The following is a 21,078-nucleotide window of genomic DNA, read 5'->3' as shown; positions in this document are numbered from 1 at the left end:
TGCTGCCTCAGTGTGCTGCTGCTGCCTCAGTGTGCTGCTGCTGCCTCAGTGTGCTGCTGCCTCAGTGTGCTGCTGCCTCAGTGTGCTGCTTCCTCAGTGTGCTGCTGCCTCAGTGTGCTGCTGCCTCAGTGTGCTGCTTCCTCAGTGTGCTGCTGCCTCAGTGTGCTGCAACAGCTGCAGTGTAATGCTATAATTTCATTGCTTGCTTCAGTGCAGTGACAAATTCTATGTCTAGTGTTTCTTGGTCTAGTTTCTGATCTAGACAATCCTAGCACAGGAGGTTGGCAACCTACGTACTGCTAGTTAGAGTGCATTATTTGGCCTAATTAACTCTAGCGTTAATTAGGCAATACTAATTAAACTATTTTGCTGTGCTATAAATGAATTCATCTTGCAGTACAGTATAGTAATTAGTATAATATTATAAAAATATTTGTCATATGCCAGTACTTGAAATATTTATATAACACGTTGACTATGAAGTGGTACATATGTGTACCACTAAAAGTATTTCTCCAGGACGTAGTGGTACATAATTCAAGTTGCCTAAAATTGGCCAAATCTGAGAACAAAAAAAGGCCAAAAAAGGCCAATAACTCAATATATAGGTAGGTACTAATTTATTTGTAGGTTCCACTGTTAAAATTCCATTTATTTTCTTTTTGCAGTATTTAAAATTTAATTAGGAAGTACCCTTATCATAAATTTTAGCCAGCCAACTCAATTGAGAAAAACTAAATCATCGAATTTGTCTGGAAGAAATGACCATCTGGCAACCCTGTTTAAAAACAGTACAAAAAATGAAATAATAGTACAAGATGAAGCAATCGTAGTCAACGTGTTAAGGCATAAAAATACCGTATATTCTCTAAACTCGTACACACTTTGGAGCTGAAATGTGAATTATTTTTCAGGTATTGAAGTTCCAAAGCACATATTCTCCATTTAGTTCTTTAGTTTGCTCCCTCTGTATGAAGCCTTGGTACATTTTTTTAATATATCTATTTCTTTAAAGGCACCTATTTCATCATCATTTGTCTTGAATTAATTCAACTCCTCTAGTATATCTACTATGAATATATTGAGTGCCACTGGTCAGTTCTGCCTCTGATTTTTCCATTGAATATCCTGCTATTAAGATGCCTCCTGTCAATGAGAAGGATGTTGAACGCAGGTGAGTTAATAACCTATCTATTGCTTTGTTATTCATCATTCACAAATAACTGAGACAATCATATTATTGATTGAATTGCCAATAACTGTAGATTCTTTTCAAATTTGTTATGGCTATATACATGAAATGTCTAATTAATGCACGAGATGGCCTCCAAATCATTTCTACAAGAATTAAGTTCAATTGTTCTGCCATTTTCTTTACTAATAAATTCTTATGTAAATGAAGTGGTGTGACATGCTAATTATAACGGTTAGGATTTTATGATTTCAGGTGATTGGGCTGGTGGAAAAAAAATGAATCTGATGAGGACTCTTCTGAATCTCTTGTTTTTTTTGTAAATACTTGAAAACTTAATTAGCATTTGTGTGAATATATGGAGTATCTTTGCCTGCAACCATCCTAATTTCTTTAACTAATCCACTTAAGAAAAAGCTCCTTTTCTGTGTCAACCTTGGAAGACAAATTTGCTCCCATGTCAGTTCATCACCAGCTCTGTATTCCAGAACAATAAACTTGATTCACACCCGCATTGTGATCCAGCCTCTCCCCATCCTCTGTGTACCAGTACCTTGACCAGGCTGGAATTCTAAGATAGTGCATAAATTATCTGCCCTTTTTGGGCCGCTACATGTCCTTTTCCAGCCATGATTGGTTATCCTTTCCAGACTGTGATTGATTGTGTGATGGCTTTTCCTATATGCTATGTGTTTTGGTCAGTTTAATAACTCTCTAGAATTCCACACTGAATTTCTTGACATCTTATAATTCAGCATCTTCTCCTAATCTTTACAAATAGTGGTACCTTAATATATTGCTGTTAAGTTAGCAGAAATTCTGCTTGTGAATGTCTATAAATGAAAAAATTATCATTTGCCATTACCTATATTCTCTAGAGATGCCTTAACTTGCCACTATTCTTTTCTTATCACAAAATAAGATATTATGGGTTTTTTGCATTAAACATCAAGAGTCATATATTTACTTTCTATTTGAAATTTAACAGAAGTGAAACCATTGTTCTTTATTTTTTTATGAATCACGGCCATAATTGTACTGCTTGGGAATAGAGGATTTAAATTTTGAGGCTTGGTTCATGCTTGTGATTTATTTTGAAGATGATTATTTGCTACAGTGCATCATAACTCACAGTTGAGTCCCTCTTATCATTATGTTTACAGGGAAGAAACTTCAGGAGATGACAATGATACAACAAATGATCTAGTCAATGGACATGCAGCTGCAACAGTGGCGGCAGCAACAGCAACAACAGCGGCGGCAGCAACAGCAACAACAGCAGCAGCAACAACATCGGCCGCAGCAACAACTGCAGCATCAGCAACAACTGCAGCATCAGCAACAACTGCAGCAGCAGCAACAACTGAATCTCCAACTACCAAAGCAACAACAAGCAATAACAACAATGATGGCAGCAGCAGCAGTTTTTTAGCTGCAGCTGCCGCAGAGCAGCGCCAGCAACAGACGTCAGGCGACAGCAGCAGTAACAGTGACTGCAGCAATATGCTGTCAGCTGCAGGGCAGGTCAGTGGCCTCCTTTTCAGGAAAATTTATGCAGTTTTTTACTTTAAATAAAACTCTTTAGTGGTTTTCTGTAACACATTGCTTTACACCATAACTATCATGCCAGGGGCCATACTTTCAAAACTAGCTCAAAACTAGCTCTATTTCTTCTAGCTCAAAACTAGCTCTATTTTCTTGTCTATGATTGGTGGATTTTGCTTGAAAGGCCGTCAATGATTGGCCGATGAACTTACGATCTCTCAACTTTCTTTGAAAGTATAGGCCCAGGTTATTGATGGCTGAACCTTATTTCATGACAAATTTCTTGGTAATAGCAAGCTTATTTCCTTGTTAAAGGCATTGCTGGTAGTAACATTTGTGTACTGCAGGCAGTGGATGACTTGACTGCCAGCAGCGTGGCAGCAATAAGCAGTAAGTTGCAGCAAGTACGCGGCTACATCACCCAGACTACGGCTGCCATGACAGCTCTGGAGCAGCAAGCTGACTTGGTTAGCCTTCATGCAATATTAACCTTTTGTGTATTCTATTGTTTTTTTTGTACTTATGTGCATACATTTTTTCATGACATGTCTAGATTATTACCTATATTACAAATTTGGTCATCATATTGGCCATCACTAAGAAAGATGGTAACAGTTCATCTTGATTAAGCTATTCTTTTGTTGCTCATTCTTTAAAGTGGGGTGTTCTTTAAATTGGGTTCTTATTTAAATGTTTGCAAAGTAGAGAAAAAGCTGCAAAGCTACTTGCAAAGTCATTGCGAGACTCTCGACAATAATATCTAGACTCATTAGTCATTCCTTTAATCCTTTTTAATATTTCAGATTTGCAATATTAAAGTTATGTTGACCTTGATTGATGTATGTGCTGATTTTGTTTCATTGTTCATGATTGATTTATGTGGGCTTTTCTGATGAGGCATTCAGAGAGAAGAGAGAGCAAGTTTCAGGTAGATGGAAAAACTGATAATATGGTATTGATTAATAAAATTTGATTTATAATTTTTAGCTTGGAGTTTAGTCAGTTTTTACATTTTATAAATGGAAAATATTTCGCAGAATGGGGCAAGGTACCCTTAAATAGTTATTAAATATTTATAGTTATTAAATAGTTATTAAATAGTTATTTCAAGCAAACATTTTAATTGAGTTCAGTTCAACTCACGACAGCACTGCCATCTAACATAAGTTGCTGCCCATTCAAATAAGCATCAACGTCTGAAAATTATTTCCTAACCTCCATTTCTGAATTGCTAGTAAACTTTTAAGATATTAGTCCTAGTTTTTGACATTCCTGTTATATTTTAGTGACTGATATAGTGCATTCCAGTCCTAAGGGATTGTAATAGTAAGGAAACTAATGAACGGCTGAAATACTATGAAATTACTGAACTGTTAAGCAGCATCTTAATATCAATTATTTGATACAGTACCTGTTTATAATTAAGATTGTTGTGAAAAGTTTATTCAATAATATGTTTGGCAAGTTAGTGTGAAGAGAGGTGTTTGTTTGGTTAGGGTTAAATAAATAATTGGATTGATGGCCCTCGTATCCCTAAAAACCATCCTGAACCTCCACTTTGTTGAAACTTTTTGGTTTTATTTTTATTTACTGATTAAATTATGGAAACAAATATGACAAAACTGAGAAAAAGTTATAATTGAGGAGCCAAGACTGGTGCAAAAACCAAGGCTCAAGTTCTTCTTAACTTTAAATAACTTTAGTGATAAATTTGTCTTCTTAGGTCCTGTCTGAAAAGGCAATGAATCATTAAACATAGTTAAACATTTCAAGGAATTGTAAAACTTGCTGTAGAGCAGCAGTGGACACATTTTGTTCAATGCACCTACAATAACAAGCAAACTACATGTTATTTTAGCAGGTAAGACTGTTTGATGCCCAATTAAAGTTCATTTAATTACAGGACAAGATTGGTCAGTACAACACTCTGGTCAAGGTGCTTCGGGAACTTAAGACGTCCGAGTCCAAACTGTCTGCACATCTGGCAACACTGCAGACCTCTGTGAGTTTGGTCTGGCGACGCTGTAGACCTCTGTGAGTTTAGTCTGGCGACGCTGCAGACCTCTGTGAGTTTAGTCTGGCAACACTGCAGACCTCTGTGAGTTTAGTCTGGCGACGCTGCAGAGCTCTGTGAGTTTAGTCTGGCAACGCTGCAGACATCTGTGAGTTTAGTCTGGCGACGCTGCAGAGCTCTGTGAGTTGAGTCTGGCAACACTGCAGACATCTGTTAGTTTAGTCTGGCAACGCTGCAGACCTCGATGAGTTTAGTCTGGCAACACTGCAGACCTCGGTGAGTTTAGTCTGGCAACACTGCAGACCTCGATGAGTTTAGTCTGGCAACACTGCAGACATCCGTGAGTTTAGTCTGGCAACACTGCAGACCTCCGTGAGTTTNACATCACTCACTTTAGTCTGGCAATGCTGCAGACATCACTCACTTTAGTCTGGCAATGCTGCAGACATCACTCACTTTAGTCTGGCAATGCTGCAGACATCACTCGCTTTAGTCTGGCAATGCTGCAGACATCACTCGCTTTAGTCTGGCAATGCTGCAGACATCACTCGCTTTAGTCTGCCATATTGCATAATGTCTAATGTTCACGGCCTTGTCCTTATAAATGTCCCTATATCCTATATATAATATATAAATAAATGTCCCTATATATAATATATAAATAAATGTCCCTATATCCTATTCTAGTTTGTAATAATAATTGCGATGTGATGGTCTGCATTAATAATGTCTTGATTATAGCTCTTGATTAATGAAGCATTAGTTTATTTTATTCTGTATTGTTATATATTAATTACAATTTGTTGATTGTTATAGTTTATATTATTCTGTATTGTTATATATTAATTATAATTTGTTTTTAATTATAATTTGTCAATTGTTATAGTTTATATTATTATGTATTGTTATATATTAATTATAATTTGTTTTTAATTATAAGTTGTCAATTGTTATAGTTTATATTATTATGTATTGTTATATATTAATTATAATTTGTTTTTAATTATAAGTTGTCAATTGTTATAGTTTATATTATTATGTATTGTTATATATTAATTATAATTTGTTTTTAATTATAATTTGTTGATTGTTATAGTTTATATTAGTCGGTATTGTTATATTTTAATTATAATTTCTTGCTTGTTTTAGGGAGCGAGCTGTGGGACGCAGGCTCCAGGGCTTCCCAATTCCCAGGTGCGTGATGAGTTCATTCATCATTCATGCAGGAGTGAATGAGGAGAACTCATGCTTACTAAATCATGATCGTATATAGCATAATAAATATGATGTTAAATGATGTCGTCTTTTGTTATAGTATTTATTATTGTGATCACGTCTTCTGATAAAGTATTTATTATTGTGATCACGTCTTCTGATAAAGTATTTATTATTGTGATCAATTAAGAGGATGAATGTTGTGATAAGAGTCTTTTGAGGGGGGATAGTGTATCACCCGCTGATGTGGTCTGTTGCCTGCCCCTAACACCCCCCCCCAACAGAGCATAGGCCAGGTGTCGGTGAGGACGGTGGACGCGGTGGACGACAGCGGAGGACAAACTCCAGCCTTCCCGGCGCCCGCGGGGGCGTCCTTCTCTGACCGCCTCACGGCCGGCATGCAGGAGGCCAGTCTGCTCAATGGTCAGTCTTCTACTTACTTTATATTGAACGCTAGACCTAATCAAATTTATAATACCAGAAGAAATAAATGTTGGACGCTAGAGTTAATTAATTTACAATGCTAGAAGTGATTAATCTAGAACACTAGGATTAATTAATCTAGAACACTAGGATTAATTAATCTAGAACACTAGGATTAATTAATCTAGAACACTAGGATTAATTAATCTAGAACACTAGGATTAATTAATCTAGAACGCTATAATTAATTAGTCTAAAACGCTAGAATTGATTAATCTAGAACGCTATAATTAATTAGTCTAGATCGCTAGAATTAATTAGTCTAGAACGCTATAATTAATTAGTCTAGAACGCTATAATTAATTAGTCTAGAACGCTAGAATTAATTAGTCTAGAACGCTACAATTAATTAGTCTAGAACGCTAGAATTAATTAGTCTAGAACGCTAGAATTAATTAGTCTAGAGTTCGCGCTACAATTTATTAGTCTAGAAGGCTAGAATTAAAGCCGTTACCATTGCTCACAGCAGGAAACTGTGGCATAAGAGCTTGCACTGCGTAATATCCTCCGTATTTATTGCTTCTTGCAGTACTAACAGAAATGCTATCCAGAATTTAATTAGTACTATCAACATGCGCTTCATCACCGCGCTTGTACTATTAATTTAACTAGTACCATCCACTGAACTTGTACCAGCAACTTATTCTGTACACTGCACCACTAAGCCTCATTCTAGAGAACAAATGAGATAGTATTTGCATTCTTCCAACATACAAGCTGTTCTTCAGCGTAGAAACTACCGAGACAAATGCCTTCTGTGAAATGCTTGAGACAACATGTTAAATGCTTGTGACCTTATGTGGCATTCTTAGGACCATATGTAACGTACTTAGTGCATGTGTAGCATACTTAGGTCCTATGTTGCATACTTATGACCATATGTACAATGTAGCATACTTAGGACCATATGTAGCACTCTTAGGACCATATGTAGCATACTTAATATGATCATATGTTGCATACTCATGACCATATGTACAATGTAGCATACTGAGGACCATATGTAGCATACTTAGGACCATATGTAGCATAGGACCATATGTAGCATACTTAGGACCATATGTAGCATAGGACCATATGTAGCATAGGACCATATGTAGCATAGGACCATATGTAGCATAGGACCATATGTAGCACAGGACCATATGTAGCACAGGACCTTACATATAACACTGCCCTGTGCGGGTCAGCACGGCTACGTGCCAACGTGGAGCGGCGGGAAGACCTGGTGGAGCGCTACAGGGCGACGCGCGAGCGCCTCAGCGCCCTCAAGAGGCAGCGACGCGACATCCAACAGCAGGAGCGATCCATCCTGCTGGTGCGTGGGTGCTGGGGCCAGGGGCGTTATAGGGTCTAGTGGACGTTGGGGCCAGGGGCGTTATAGGGCCTAGTGGCCACCGCCGCTGTTGTGGGGCCGGGGGCGTTATAGGTCTAGTGGACGCTGGGGCCAGGGACCTTATAGGGCCTAGTGGCAGCGCCGCTGTTGTGGGGCCAGGGGCGTTATAGGTCTAGTGGACGCTGGGGCCAGGGGCCTTATAGGGCCTAGTGGGCACCGGCGCTGTTGTAGGGCCAGGGGCGTTATAGGTCTAGTGGACGCTGGGGGCCAGGGGCGTTATAGGTCTAGTGGACACCGCCGGTAGCCCAACACATCACTACACCGCCGCTGTTTCTGCTGTTGTCCGAGTTTTCCCTGACGGTTAAGCTGTTCCTGATCCGCACTTACNGGGGGGGGGGGGGGTATGAGGTATGAGGAGTGGTATGAGGTATTACACACATTAGAGGTATGAGGAGTGTGGGATGGGGGGGGCATTAAAGGTATACCGGCGCGATTGAGGAACTATATCGGACCATACCATCGCGATGGAGAAAAGGGGCATTAACTAAGTTTATGAGACAAATAATACGAGTATATATGACTAGTATATAAATAAAACTACTATATAGGGTGAGTTTATAAATAATACTAGTAGTATATATGACTAGTATATATGACGAGTATATACGACGAGTATATATATAATATGAGTATATACGACGAGTAAGTAAATATTACGAGTATACGTGATGGAATGACGCTCGTGCAGGCGCAGTCCTCCAGGGAGTCCCCGTATGAAGACCCCATCCCGGGGGCGGCGTCTTGGAGTCTTGAGGAGATCAACGCCGGACTTGCGGACTTCAGGGGACTTTATGAGAAAGTTGATACTTTGAGGAACGCTTATGATGTCAAGACCCAAGTAAGTCCACAGCTTAGTCTGTTTTTAGCGCATTTTCTCATTTATGGAAAAAAGGCGCTATTGTGCTCGCCATGTCCGTCCGTCCGTCCGTCTGTCTGAGCGTCCGTCCGTCCGTCTGTCTGTCTGTCTGTCCGTCCGTCCGTGACTTCACGTTTTTGTCGACGAGAAAATGCGCTCTCTGTCATTCACTGCAGTGAGTACTGAGTTATATTTTTTTATTTCTCTTAGAGGAACGCTTATATGGGAAAGACCAAATTAAGTCCACAGCTTTCGCTTTTTTTTTGTTTCTCTTAGAGGAAAGTGCATGTTGTCAAGACTCCAAGTCAATTTATGTAGCCGTATTGTTGTGTAGTAAATGTGTATTTGGTCTGGTGTATGTTTTATGATCTAAATATGTATATTTTGTAGTGTATGATTTATAGTTTGAATATGTGTGATGTGAGGTTCATATTGTATTATCTTGATGTGTACAGGGTGAGGTGTGTAATTTATGTTCTAAATGTATATAGCGTATGTTATACAATGTATAATTAAAATTTAAATATTATATGTTGTGTTGTACAGTGTGAGGTGTATAATGTAAATGTGTATGTTGTACAATGTATAATTCAAATGTATAAAAATGTAAATATTATGTGGTATGTGATGTAATATGGGATGTATAATTATAATGTGTGATCTAAATGTGTATGGCGTATGGTGTATAATGTATAATTAAAATGTATACCTATATTATGTCTTGTGATGTACAGTGTGAGGTGTAAAATGTATGATGTAAATGTGTATGTTGTACAATGTATAATTCGAATGTATAAAATTGTATATATTATGTGTTGTGTTATGTATTTCAGGCGCTGGATGCAGGCGATGCAGCTGGCCAAGCGGAGCTAGCCAGCAAGCTGCTGCAGCTCGCAACCAAACGCGCTCAGCTCATCGCTGTCATAAGTCAGCTCAAGCGACACCGAGCTGACAAGATGAGGGAACATGGCATGGGTGAGCTGACAAGATGAGGGAACATGGCATGGGTGAGCTGACAAGATGAGGGAACATGTCATGGGTGAGCTGACAAGATGAGGGAACATGGCATGGTTGAGCTGACAGGATGAGGGAACATGGCATGGGTGAGCTGACAAGATGAGGGAACATGTCATGGGTGAGCTGACAAGATGAGGGAAAATGGCATGGGTGAGCTGACATGTAACACGCAACATGTACACATGCAGCGTATTACATGTACACGTGTACATGCAGTGTATCACATGTACGTGTTGACGTGCAGACGTGGACGGCGACGAGGACGACTTCCTGCCGCTGCCGTCCACCTCGTCCACCGCCACCACCACCACCACCACCACCACCACCGTGCCCCCCACCACCGTATCCACCACCTTGCCCACCGACTTGGTAGCCTCCACCACCACCACCACCACCGTATCCCCCACCACCACCACCACCACCGTATCCACCACCACCACCACCACCACCGTATCCACCACCTTGCCCACCGACTTGATAGCCTCCACCGCCACCACCACCGTATCCACCACCACCACCGTATCCTCCACCTTGCCCGCCTATTTGATACCCACCTCCTCCAATATAACCTCCTTTGACCCCACCAAATCCTTCAACATTTCCTCCAGCAGATCCACCAGTTCTTCCATCGGCCTGGTTCTCTAATGAATCACACCCTCTTTGGTGGAAGCCCCCGTTGTACACCACTGGATCTCCTCTAAAAGAGGGGCCAAATCCGCCGTATCCATCAAACTTGATCTCCCTGTTTGCTCTCAAATTTATCCTCGGAAAATAATCGTCAGTTCCAAAACCGAAACCGATAGCGAAGTTAGGAAACTGTTCAGCATTCCGCACGATGCGAACGTTGTGAGTTCTTGGGAAAGATTTTTTATTGCTGTTATCTCCGACAGGTTTGTTGCTGTAGCTGTTATCTCCGTCAGGTTTGTTGCTGTAGCTGTTATCTCCGTCAGGTTTGTTGCTCAACGTTTCAGTGGATGGAGCCCCGACTTGTCTTTTAGCTCGAAAAAAGTGAGGTCTCCCATGAATATTTCCTCCAGGTTTATTGCTGACACTCCCTCCAGGTTTATTGCTGACACTCCCTCCAGGTTTATTGCTGACACTCCCTCCAGGTTTATTGCCTGTCTCTTATACACATCTAGATGTGTATAAGAGACAGCTGTTGAGAGAAGCTCTGCAGCGACTGTTGAGAGAAGCTCTGCAGCGACTGTTGAGAGAAGCTCTGCAGCGACTGTTGAGAGAAGCTCTGCAGCGACTGTTGAGAGGAGCTCTGCAGCGACTGTTGAGAGAAGCTCTGCAGCGACTGTTGAGAGAAGCTCTGCAGCGACTGTTGAGAGAAGCTCTGCAGCGACTGTTGAAGGGAGCTCTGCAGCGACTGTTGAGAGATGTGTATAAGAGACAGGGTCATAACCCCCTAACAGCAGGTCATAAGCCCCCTAACAGCAGGTCATAAGCCCCTAACAGCAGGTCCTAACCCTCTAACAGCAGGTCATAACCCTCTAACAGCAGGTCATAACCCTCTAACAGCAGGTCATAACCCCCTAACAGCAGGTCATAACCCCCTAACAGCAGGTCATAACCCCCTAACAGCAGGTCATAACCCGATAACAGCAGGTCATAACCCCCTAACAGCAGGTCATAAGCCCCCTAACAGCAGGTCATAAGCCCCTAACAGCAGGTCATAACCCTCTAACAGCAGGTCCTAACCCCCTAACAGCAGGTCATAACCCTCTAACAGCAGGTCATGAGGTGATAGCCCACATATGCAGGACTAATTAATCCTACCAGACCGGAGCTAATTCACATTGACAACTGTTCTACATTCCTCCTATATGATCTTAACTTTCCGCAAAAATTGTGATAGATCGCATGTGCATGTCAAATTTTTGTTGCCAGACCGGAACTAATATTTTAGTCAGGCCACTAAGCTGCACATATCTTCTCAGATGCCAAGAGAAGCAAATAAATAATGTCAGTTTGTCTCTATTGTGTCATGTTATTTGCAGTGAACAATGTCATACTGATGCTACAGCTACCATTTTTAGCGCCATTTTCTCATTAATGGAAAAAATGAACTATTGTGCTTGCCATGTCCGTCTGTCTGTCCGTCCGTCCGTCCGTGGTCTGTCCGTCCGTCCGTGACCTCAAGTTTTCGTCGACGAGAAAATGCGCTCTCTGTCACTCACTGCAGTGAGTACTGAGTTATATTTTTTACAATTATTATTGTATTGGCGGATAAAATAATTGTTTAGAGCTCGTATGTAGCCTTGCAACCCTGTTGTAACGAATACAATACCGGGTAAAAAGTAGTTTTTTATCACATGTTTTTCTTTAAAACTGAAGAAACTTTATCGCTTGCAGACGTCAGTTCTGCCAGTGCCAGCCTTACCTCGGCCATTGTCAGCTCTGATACTGCGGCTGTCAGCTCTGACACTGCAGCTGTCAACTCCCCTACAGCCCCTGTCAGCACTGTCAAGGATAACGACCGGCACGATGCAACAGGACTGTCAGCAGAGGATCTGTCAGACCTGCTGCCAGCAGATCCTGTTCCGCAGAGCAGCGGAGGCAGCGTCAGCATCGGCACACTGCCAGCACTTGTTGCGGTCAACGGCGCTGACACTCTGCCCGACCAAGGTGAGGGCTGCTGACACTCTGCCTGACCAAGGTGAAAAATGCTGACACTCTGCCTGACCAAGGTGAGGGCTGCTGACACTCTGCCTGACCAAGGTGAGGGCGGCTGACACTCTGCCTGACGAGGTGAGGGCTGCTGACACTCTGCCTGACCAAGGTGAGGGCTGCTGACACTCTGCCTGACCAAGGTGAGGGCGGCTGACACTCTGCCTGACCAAGTGGGGACTTTTGAAGGATATGGAAATTAAACATTATCATTTATTCATGAATTATAGAGACTCATTATCAGTAACCTCTAATTCATCTTCTCGTAAACATTGTTCGGTCCTGCAACACAGTGAGGGATAATGACTGCTATAACTCAGCAGTTTTGTTATACCAAGTAGATAAGGCAGACAGAACACGTACAAACTTATTTATTCTATGTTACAGCTTGTTTTATGTGCCTGCATACGTGTAAATGTACCATTGATAAATTGATAACAAGTATTTTGCAATTGATTATTGGACCATTGATAACGAGTATTGTTATACCAAGTAAATAAGGTGAACAGAACGCATACAAACTTATTGTATGTTACAGCATATCGTGTGTGCCTGTGTATGTGTAAATGAACCATTAAAAAAATATTCATTGATATGTCCTACGATGACAGTATTGTGGCACTGACAAATATCGGTGTTGTATATATAATTGAATTGTTTTTTAAATGTAGTATAATTATTTAATTTACATAAAGCGATAGTTAAAGTGACTTCCATCATTACCACTAACACTGAATTAAATCAAGCCCCAGGACTGCCTGCCTGATTTGAACATGAATTTTTTACAGGATAATTCACCGAGTGGAGCAGCTGATGACCCATCAGGTGCAGCAGATGCCCCATCAGGTGCAGCAGATGCCCTATCAGATGCCCCATCAGATGCTCATGCCCCTGACACAGCAGATGCTGACATGGCTGACGAGTTCATCACAGGCGTCAGCGGCTCCATAATTCGTCTCTCAGAGACCGAGCGTCACGACCCCGCAGTTATCGCTAAGTTCAAGTGGGCGTTTGCTTTTAAATCAAAATTTCATCAATATTTGATGGTTTACACATGTTGGTATTTGTCTATTATATTTGGTGACTATGAGACTTTAATGTTAGTTTTGGCAGATGCATCACTTTCCCGCTGCCATGTGGAGCTTTGAGTTAACGCTTATGTTGCTGAGGTCACTAATGATGTTTAATATGAACTCAAGTTATTTGAGTTCATTGAGAAATTTAGATCATTTTGTTCATTGAGTTCATTGAGAACTCAATGTTCATCATCAGTTTACATCATCATCAGTTCATTGAGAAATTTCACATCATTCCTTGAGAAATTTATGCTCTTATCTCGCGGACATACTGTGTTCAGGAGACCCGATATTGCGTTATGTTGCTGGCTTCACCTCTCTTGCCTGAGATGCTTCAGTCTGACATGAACTAACATCTAGTGACCTGACCTGACCTGATCTGACCTTATTTGACCTCATCGAGTTTGACAGATGACCTAAACTTGCCTGACCTGACCTAACTTGACTTGACCTGACCTTATTTGACCTCATCTGGTTTAACCTGATCTGATGTGACCTGATCTAACTTGACTTAACCTAACTTGGCCTACCCTGACTTAACTTGACCTGACCTGACCAGCTATTAACTACACATAAATGCCGCGTGTCACGCTGACGTGCCACGCGCACCATGTGCTGACCATGTGCTGACCATGTGCTGACACGTGCACCTGCTGCAGGGAGCTGAGCGCCGCGAAGCAGCGCATGGCTGACATGGCTGACATCATGCAGTGTATCAGCGCATCGCGGGGCTCTGGCCGCCCACTCAGCGAGGTGCTGACTCAGCGTCAGCTGGCCCTGCTGCAGCGTGCTGAGGTGGGTGCTGACTCAGCGTCAGCTGGCCCTGCTGCAGCGTGCTGAGGTGAGTGCTGACTCAGCGTCAGCTGGCCCTGCTGCAGCGTGCTGAGGTGGGTGCTGACTCAGCGTCAGCTGGCCCTGCTGCAGCATGCTGAGGTGATGCCTTGAAGTCCTCTAGATATCCTAAAATTCCTCTAGAAGTCATCTAGAGATCCTAAAATTCTTCTAGAAGTCCCCTAGGGATTCTAAAATTCCCCTACAAGTCCTCTAGAGATCCTAAAATTCTAATAGAAGACCTCTAGAGATCCTAAAATTCCCTTAGAACTCCACTAGAGATCCTAGACAAATGAGTTCAGCTCCTGATAAAATTTAAATTTCTGCCATTTGGCTCCCTGACACGCTCTTCGGACGCTGTCATTGAATCTATTATTATAATATAATGATAGTGAGCAATATCTGTTATCACAATATATGCTAGTGAGCAATATTTGTTATCGCGACATAGCGAGCAATATTTGTTATCACAACATAGCGAGCAATATTTGTTATCGCAACATAGCGAGCAATATTTGTTATCACAAGATAGTGAACAATATTTGTTATCGCAATATAGTGAACAATATTTGTTATCGCAATATAGTGAACAATATTTGTTATCGCAATATAGTGAGCAATATTTGTTATCGCAATATAGTGAACAATATTTGTTATCACAATATTTGCTTCCATATTATGACTTAAAATTATTTAATGTCATAATTTCTCTGGAGAATAATTCTCTACACGAGCGCCTGTTGCAGGAGGAAGAAGAGGCGAGCGGGGAACCCTCATCGTCCCGACACCGGCATCATGATGGCGGCAGGTAGCTTTAGCATTGTGATGGTGGCAGGTAGCTTTAGCATTGTGATGGTGGCAGGTAGCTTTAGCATTGTGATGGCGGCAGGTAGCTTTAACATTGTGATGGCGGCAGGTAGCTTTAGCATTGTGATGGCGGCAGGTAGCTTTAGCATTGTGATGGCGGCAGGTAGCTTTAGCATTGTGATGGCGGCAGGTAGCTTTAGCATTGTGATGGCGGCAGGTAGCTTTAGCATTGTGATGACGGCAGGTAGCTTTAGCATTGCACTGTTGCGTGAGTCGTGAGTATATGTATAGGTATGGTTTAGTTTTTTATTTAGTTTTGTTGCTGCTGTGCCGCTGAATCACATCCATTATGAAATTACTATCAATTGTACATTGAATGTACCAATTTGGCTTAATGTTTAGTGCACTTCTCATTTCATTCAACATTATCAAATCATTCGTACCTTCATCAATGAAAAATATATTAAAAAATTCATAAAACCTGATATACAAAATAATTTGTACATTTTTCAGTCGAGATGAAGAAAGTGAAGAAAGAACGATAACCAACGAGCAGCAGCGCCCCGCTCCTGTTGAGCAGGTGAGCGTTGAGACTGTTGAGCAGGTGAGCGTTGAGACTGTTGAGCATGTGAGTGTTGAGACTGTTGAGCAGGTGAGTGTTGAGGCTGTTCTTTAACACATTTTTAGATATAATTTTTTACATATAATTGCTGTAAATACCTTCTATAAATGGCATTAGCACAAAGAACTGTTATTAAATAACCATCACAATTAATGTTACTGCTGTGATGTTAGTGTGTGGAGTGATATTGTCAGCAACCTGACATCAGTCCCAGTGTTGCTTGCTGACTCGTTACTGTCAGCATGTTGGTTACTGTCAGCATGTTGGTTACTGTCAGCATGTTGGTTATTGTCAGCATGTTGGTTATTGTCAGCGTGTTGGTTATTGTCAGCATGTTGGTTATTGTCAGCATATTCATTATTTTCATCAGTTCTTGGGTATCATAACCACAGCTGCAGTTGATATCATTTAAGCCATCAAAGTCAACTTGTTGGCTCCTCAAAATGTATCAATTGTCAGTGTTGATTTGGTTGTCTCACATGTACATAACTGTACTTCTTATCAATATTCATAGTGAATTTGTCAATTAGTATAATAATTCTATAATTCACTACAATTCTTTATACTATAACTAAAATTAATTCTATATTGCATCATGTAGGTATAATATCTCGTATGCAATTTTTCATTAATCATAATATAACTATAATAAATAAAATAGATTGAAATAAATATGATATATTTATTACTGTATATAACTATAATAGATTGAAATAAATATGATATATTTATTTTATAACTATAATAGATTGAAATTAATAGATATATTTGTTATATAAATATAATAAATTTAAATAAATATGATATATTTATTATATAAATATAATAGATTGAAATAAATAAGAATGTCTGGCTTGCAGGAAGGCTGGCAGGAGCACCAGCAGCGTCTGGCGCACATAGCCGCTCTGCAGCAGGAGCTGTGGATGAAGAGGACCACACTGCGGGACCTCATGAGGTCTGGTGGCGGGGTGTGGGGTGTGGGGCACTGCAGGACCTCATGGGGTCTGGTGGCGGGGTGTGGGGCACTGCAGGACCTCATGAGGTCTGGTGGCGGGGTGTGGGGCACTGCAGGACCTCATGAGGTCTGGGGGCGGGGTGTGGGGCACTGCAGGACCTCATGAGGTCTGGTGGCGGGGTGTGGAGTGTGGGGCACTCCAGGACCTCATTATTCTCACTATAAAAAAACATTGTTATATTATATACTAGAATGTTATAATTTAAACTAATTTAACAGAAGCAATATTGCTCTTTTTGAGGTTGAAGTAAACTATAGAATTTTAAAACTAATTATAGGATCATCACTTTATAGCACAAAAAGGTACATAATTAACATTTAATTATTAAACTATTTATCTTAAAATTATTGAAGTAATAATGACATGATTATTTGCATCCAACAGCGGCATAGACAAGAGCTGTCCACCACACCTCGACAACCTCAACCACCACCACAACCACAGCGCCCCGTGAGTTGTTCTTGTGGTTGCCAACCGATCTCCGGTTGTTCTTGAGGTTGCCAACCGATCTCCGGTTGTTCTTGAGGTTGCCAACCGATCTCCGGTTGTTCTTGAGGTTGCCAACCGATCTCTGGTTGTTCTTGAGGTTGCCAACCGATCTCTGGTTGTTCTTGAGGTTGCCAACCGATCTCCGGTTGTTCTTGTGGTTGCCAACCGATCTCCGGTTGTTCTTGAGGTTGCCAACCGATCTCCGGTTGTTCTTGAGGTTGTCCACCGATCTCCGGTTGTTCTTGTGGTTGCCAACCGATCTCTGGTTGTTCTTGTGGTTGCCAACCGATCTCCGGTTGTTCTTGTGGTTGCCAACCGATCTCCGGTTGTTCTTGTGGTTGCCAACCGATCAGGGTGGCTTTTTTTATGTTGCTGTTTAGATTTGTGCATTTCTTGAATAAATAAATAATGAAATATATAATAATGCAAATTAATTATAATATAATTAAATGATATTAATATGATATTGATCACAAATTTAGTTTTAATAGATGCCCTTAATTTAATGCCTTAATTTAGTCCAAGATGCCCTTAGATCTGATTTTTACCCTACAACCATTATATTATTCAGTTGAATTTACCCTCGTAAATTTTCCTTCGTGAATTTCCCCTCAATATTTCCCCCTCTCAGCGGTAACGATGAAGACGAAGGTAGCCAGGACCTTCGTTCGTCTTCCTTCAGCGCCAGCCACAATGCCACGGCCGCACGCCACTGCGCCACTGAATCCGATGGCCACTTTGCCGATGGCCACGACGCTGATGGCACCGCCCTCAGCGTCCGACCCAAGGCAGCTAAACGTGAGAGCTAAAATAACAATTATTCTTACACGCTCTCAACTGCCGTGCCTATAATGAGAAAATAATTAAATGCTCTGTGTAATTAATATATGTTAAATGAGAATTAATGTTTATGTAGGGCTTATCAGTCCAATGATGTATCTAAAATATCTATTATCATCAAAAGTAGTATCTTGTATCAAAAGCTGTATAAGTAATCAATCTTTTATGACTATAATGCAGAACATTTTTGTATTCGATAAATCTTACCCTTTTTTGATCAAATAACTGTTATTGTGGTGTAATGAAGATGGTGTGAACAGATAACAGCTTGCCTCCTGTTGCTGCGGCTGAATCAACAGCTGCTGTTGACAACAGCGATGCTCAACAGGCTCTTGTTGACGCTCTACAACAGGCGAGTCACTGCCGTCTGCTGTCCTGTTAAATGCAGTCCTGTTAAGTGCAGTCCTGTTAAATGCAGTCCTGTTAAGTGCAGTCCTGTTAAATGCAGTGCTGTTAAGTGCAGTCCTGTTAAATGCAGTCCTGTTAAGTGCAGCCCTGTTAAATGCAGTTAGTGCAGTCCTGTTAAGTGCAGTCCTGTTAAGTGCAGTCCTGTTAAGTGCAGTCCTGTTAAGCAACAGACACTCTCGCCCTGTTCTGTTACTGTTGTGCTTATATAAATGACTCGTCCGTTCTGTTGTGCCACACATGTTGGTTTAATTCAGGCTTAAATATTTATTTAACTGACCTTAACTCTCGTTGCCGAACCTGTTGGTACGAATATCATTGGCCGAGATATCTGATCTTTTGGTGCGAAAATCATTGGCCAAGCTACCTGATCTTTTGTCTCACAATATTCGCTGTAAAATTATCATGCCTCGGCCGTCCTGTTTTTTTTTTTTTTTTTGTATTGCAAATGCTGCGTCTGTGATGATTCGTTGCGGTCACGACTAACTGCTCATTAAATTGCTGATTGTTCTCTAATTGTTAATTGAAGTGTTCGATGTTGCAGCTCCGGGCGGTGCAAGGAACCATTGACAGTCTGCACCTCTCCCTGACATCTGGCAGCAACAAGCAGCAACTGTTGCAACAATCGCAGCAGCAGCAACAACAACTGTTGCAACAATCACAAGAGCAACAACAACTGCAGCAGCAACTGTTGCAACAACAGCAATCGCAGCAGCCACAGCTCCAGCAATTAGCGCAACCATCGAACCAACCATCTCAGCAACAGCAGATTCAGCAACTGCAGCAACAGCAGCAAAATCCGCTGCAGCAACTGCCCTGCAGTGTAGCTAATACTGCAAGTCTTCATCCTATCGGTTAGTAAATTAATCTATCGTAATTAGTACGTATCAATTCATATCAATTAATACGTATCAAGCCTCCGTAATTAATAAATACTAAAGAATCTTTTTACGAAGTAATTAGCCATAAAAGATTTGGTTATTTTCGACTGTATTTGCTATGGAGCATATAAATGTTCTAGTGACGCGAGGTGTAGGTATGCTCTGAATGCGTTCTCATCTTAAAATATTCTGCTCAATTCATTTATTTGTGTTGTTATAACTTGTTAAATTATGTTTTACTGAAGCTGTTCCTGTACAACATATTCGCCTAGTATATACCGAACGAACAACTGATGTTTTCTTACTTGTATGTGTTGCATTGGCTCCTGAATATTTCCGTATCTCCGCATAACTTGCCTCCTGAGATTTGTTCAATTTTTCCATTCTCATACAACTTCTTGCTTTCTATTACTTCATATTTATATCCCACTATTGTTATTTTTCTGTGAATAATTCGAATTGATCGCAATCTACTGAATCTTATACTGCATTTCAGGCAATCTATTGAATCTTATACTGCATTTCAGGCAATCTATTGAATCTTATACTGCATTTCAGGCAATCTACTGAATCTTATACTGCATTTCAGGCAATCTACTGAATCTTATACTGCATTTCAGGCAATCTACTGAATCTTATACTGCATTTCAGGCAATCTACTGAATCTTATACTGCATTTCAGGCAATCTACTGAATCTTGTACTGCATTTCAGGCAATCTACTGAATCTTATACTGCATTTCAGACGTCGCCAGCTCAGCAGGCCTGCTGAGTTTGGGCAGCAGTTCAGCAGCAGCCCTGCAGCAGTGCTTCTCACAGCTGTATCAGCACGCCATTGAGATACAGACGCTCAACAAGCAGCTGCAGGTCAGACATCAGCAGCAGCTCATGCAGCTGTACCACCAACAGCTGTACCATCAACAGCTGTACCATCAACAGCTGTACCATCAACAGCTGCAACAGCAACACCTGCAGCACATGACTCACAGGAACCTATACGCTGAAACGCCTGCGTATAGTCTCTACCCTCACTCTACCGCCTCTATCTACCCTCATTCTACCGCCTCTACCTACCCTTACTCTAGTTACGCTGCTCTACTCGCCTCTACGAATCCTGCTTATGGCTTCCATACTTCGCTTACTCCTGCTCTTCCATTGCTTTATCCTACTCACTCTCTTAGTGTTCCTATTTCTTTCCCATCGGGGCTTGCACCGTCTCTTCCATCCGCTGGCTCTCTTCCATCCGCACACTCTCTTTCACCTGCTGGCACTCTTCCATCCGCAAACTCTCTTCCACCTGCTCTTTCTCTTCCACCTCCACCGCCTCTCTTCCCTCCTCTCTCTTCCACCTCCTCTTCACTGTTGGATGGCGCAGGGTTCGCTGTGTACGGCGGCCTGGCATCTCATCCACCCTCTTCCACCGCGAGCAGCTATGCTAGTCACATGAACCCTCCTACTCTTCCACCTCATTAGGGGATGAACCCTCCTTCTCTTCCACCTCATTAAGGGATGAACCCTCCTCCTCTTCCACCTCATTAGGGGATGAACCCTCCTTCTCTTCCACCTCATTAAGGGATGAACCTTCCTTCTCTTCCACCTCATTAAGGGATGAACCCTCCTTCCCTTCCACCTCATTAGGGGATGAACCCTCCTACTCTTCCACCTCATTAGGGGATGAACCCTCCTTCTCTTCCACCTCATTAAGGGATGAACCCTCCTTC

General features: G+C 41.5%; 2 protein-coding genes across 2 annotated transcripts; both read left to right on the top strand.

Moving 5' to 3' along the window:
• Window positions 1–2,508: 2,508 nt before the first annotated feature.
• On the top strand, window positions 2,509–10,716 carry LOC108667504. The gene is made up of 10 exons (XM_018154536.2): window positions 2,509–2,716; window positions 3,085–3,204; window positions 4,641–4,739; window positions 5,901–5,945; window positions 6,251–6,389; window positions 7,640–7,767; window positions 8,534–8,683; window positions 9,535–9,676; window positions 9,963–10,114; window positions 10,690–10,716. Exons 1-10 carry the CDS (start codon window positions 2,696–2,698, stop codon window positions 10,714–10,716), a joined length of 1,023 nt encoding a protein of 340 aa, XP_018010025.1. The 5' UTR covers window positions 2,509–2,695.
• A 1,492-nt stretch (window positions 10,717–12,208) lies between these two features.
• LOC125178976 (putative mediator of RNA polymerase II transcription subunit 12) lies at window positions 12,209–21,072 on the top strand. Its single transcript, XM_047883962.1, has 11 exons — window positions 12,209–12,349; window positions 13,180–13,394; window positions 14,254–14,308; window positions 15,045–15,106; window positions 15,619–15,685; window positions 16,588–16,682; window positions 17,128–17,193; window positions 17,864–18,030; window positions 18,333–18,424; window positions 19,022–19,331; window positions 20,103–21,072. Exons 1-11 carry the CDS (start codon window positions 12,209–12,211, stop codon window positions 20,828–20,830), a joined length of 1,998 nt encoding a protein of 665 aa, XP_047739918.1. The 3' UTR covers window positions 20,831–21,072.
• Window positions 21,073–21,078: the final 6 nt, after the last annotated feature.

The sequence above is a fragment of the Hyalella azteca genome, unplaced genomic scaffold, assembly GCF_000764305.2.
Source record: "Hyalella azteca isolate HAZT.00-mixed unplaced genomic scaffold, Hazt_2.0.2 contig14143, whole genome shotgun sequence".
In the NCBI taxonomy this organism is placed as follows: Eukaryota; Metazoa; Arthropoda; class Malacostraca; order Amphipoda; family Hyalellidae; genus Hyalella; species Hyalella azteca.
The sequence above is the reverse complement of the archived record's forward strand: the minus strand, read 5'-3'. Positions and strand labels throughout refer to the sequence as shown.

Excerpts from the sequence above, each read along its gene's own strand:
- LOC108667504 (XM_018154536.2), top strand. The coding sequence starts at position 2,696 with ATGCTGTCAGCTGCAGGGCAG. Across the intron at positions 8,684-9,534 it reads CTTATGATGTCAAGACCCAA|GCGCTGGATGCAGGCGATGC; the intron begins GTAAGTCCACAG and ends TATGTATTTCAG. Across the intron at positions 10,115-10,689 it reads CCACCACCACCACCACCACC|TGGATGGAGCCCCGACTTGT; the intron begins GTATCCCCCACC and ends TCAACGTTTCAG.
- LOC125178976 (XM_047883962.1), top strand. The coding sequence starts at position 12,209 with ATGCAACAGGACTGTCAGCAGAGGATCTGTCAGACCTGCTGCCAGCAG. Across the intron at positions 13,395-14,253 it reads GCAGTTATCGCTAAGTTCAA|CGTGCTGAGGTGGGTGCTGA; the intron begins GTGGGCGTTTGC and ends GCCCTGCTGCAG. Across the intron at positions 15,107-15,618 it reads CGGCATCATGATGGCGGCAG|TCGAGATGAAGAAAGTGAAG; the intron begins GTAGCTTTAGCA and ends TACATTTTTCAG.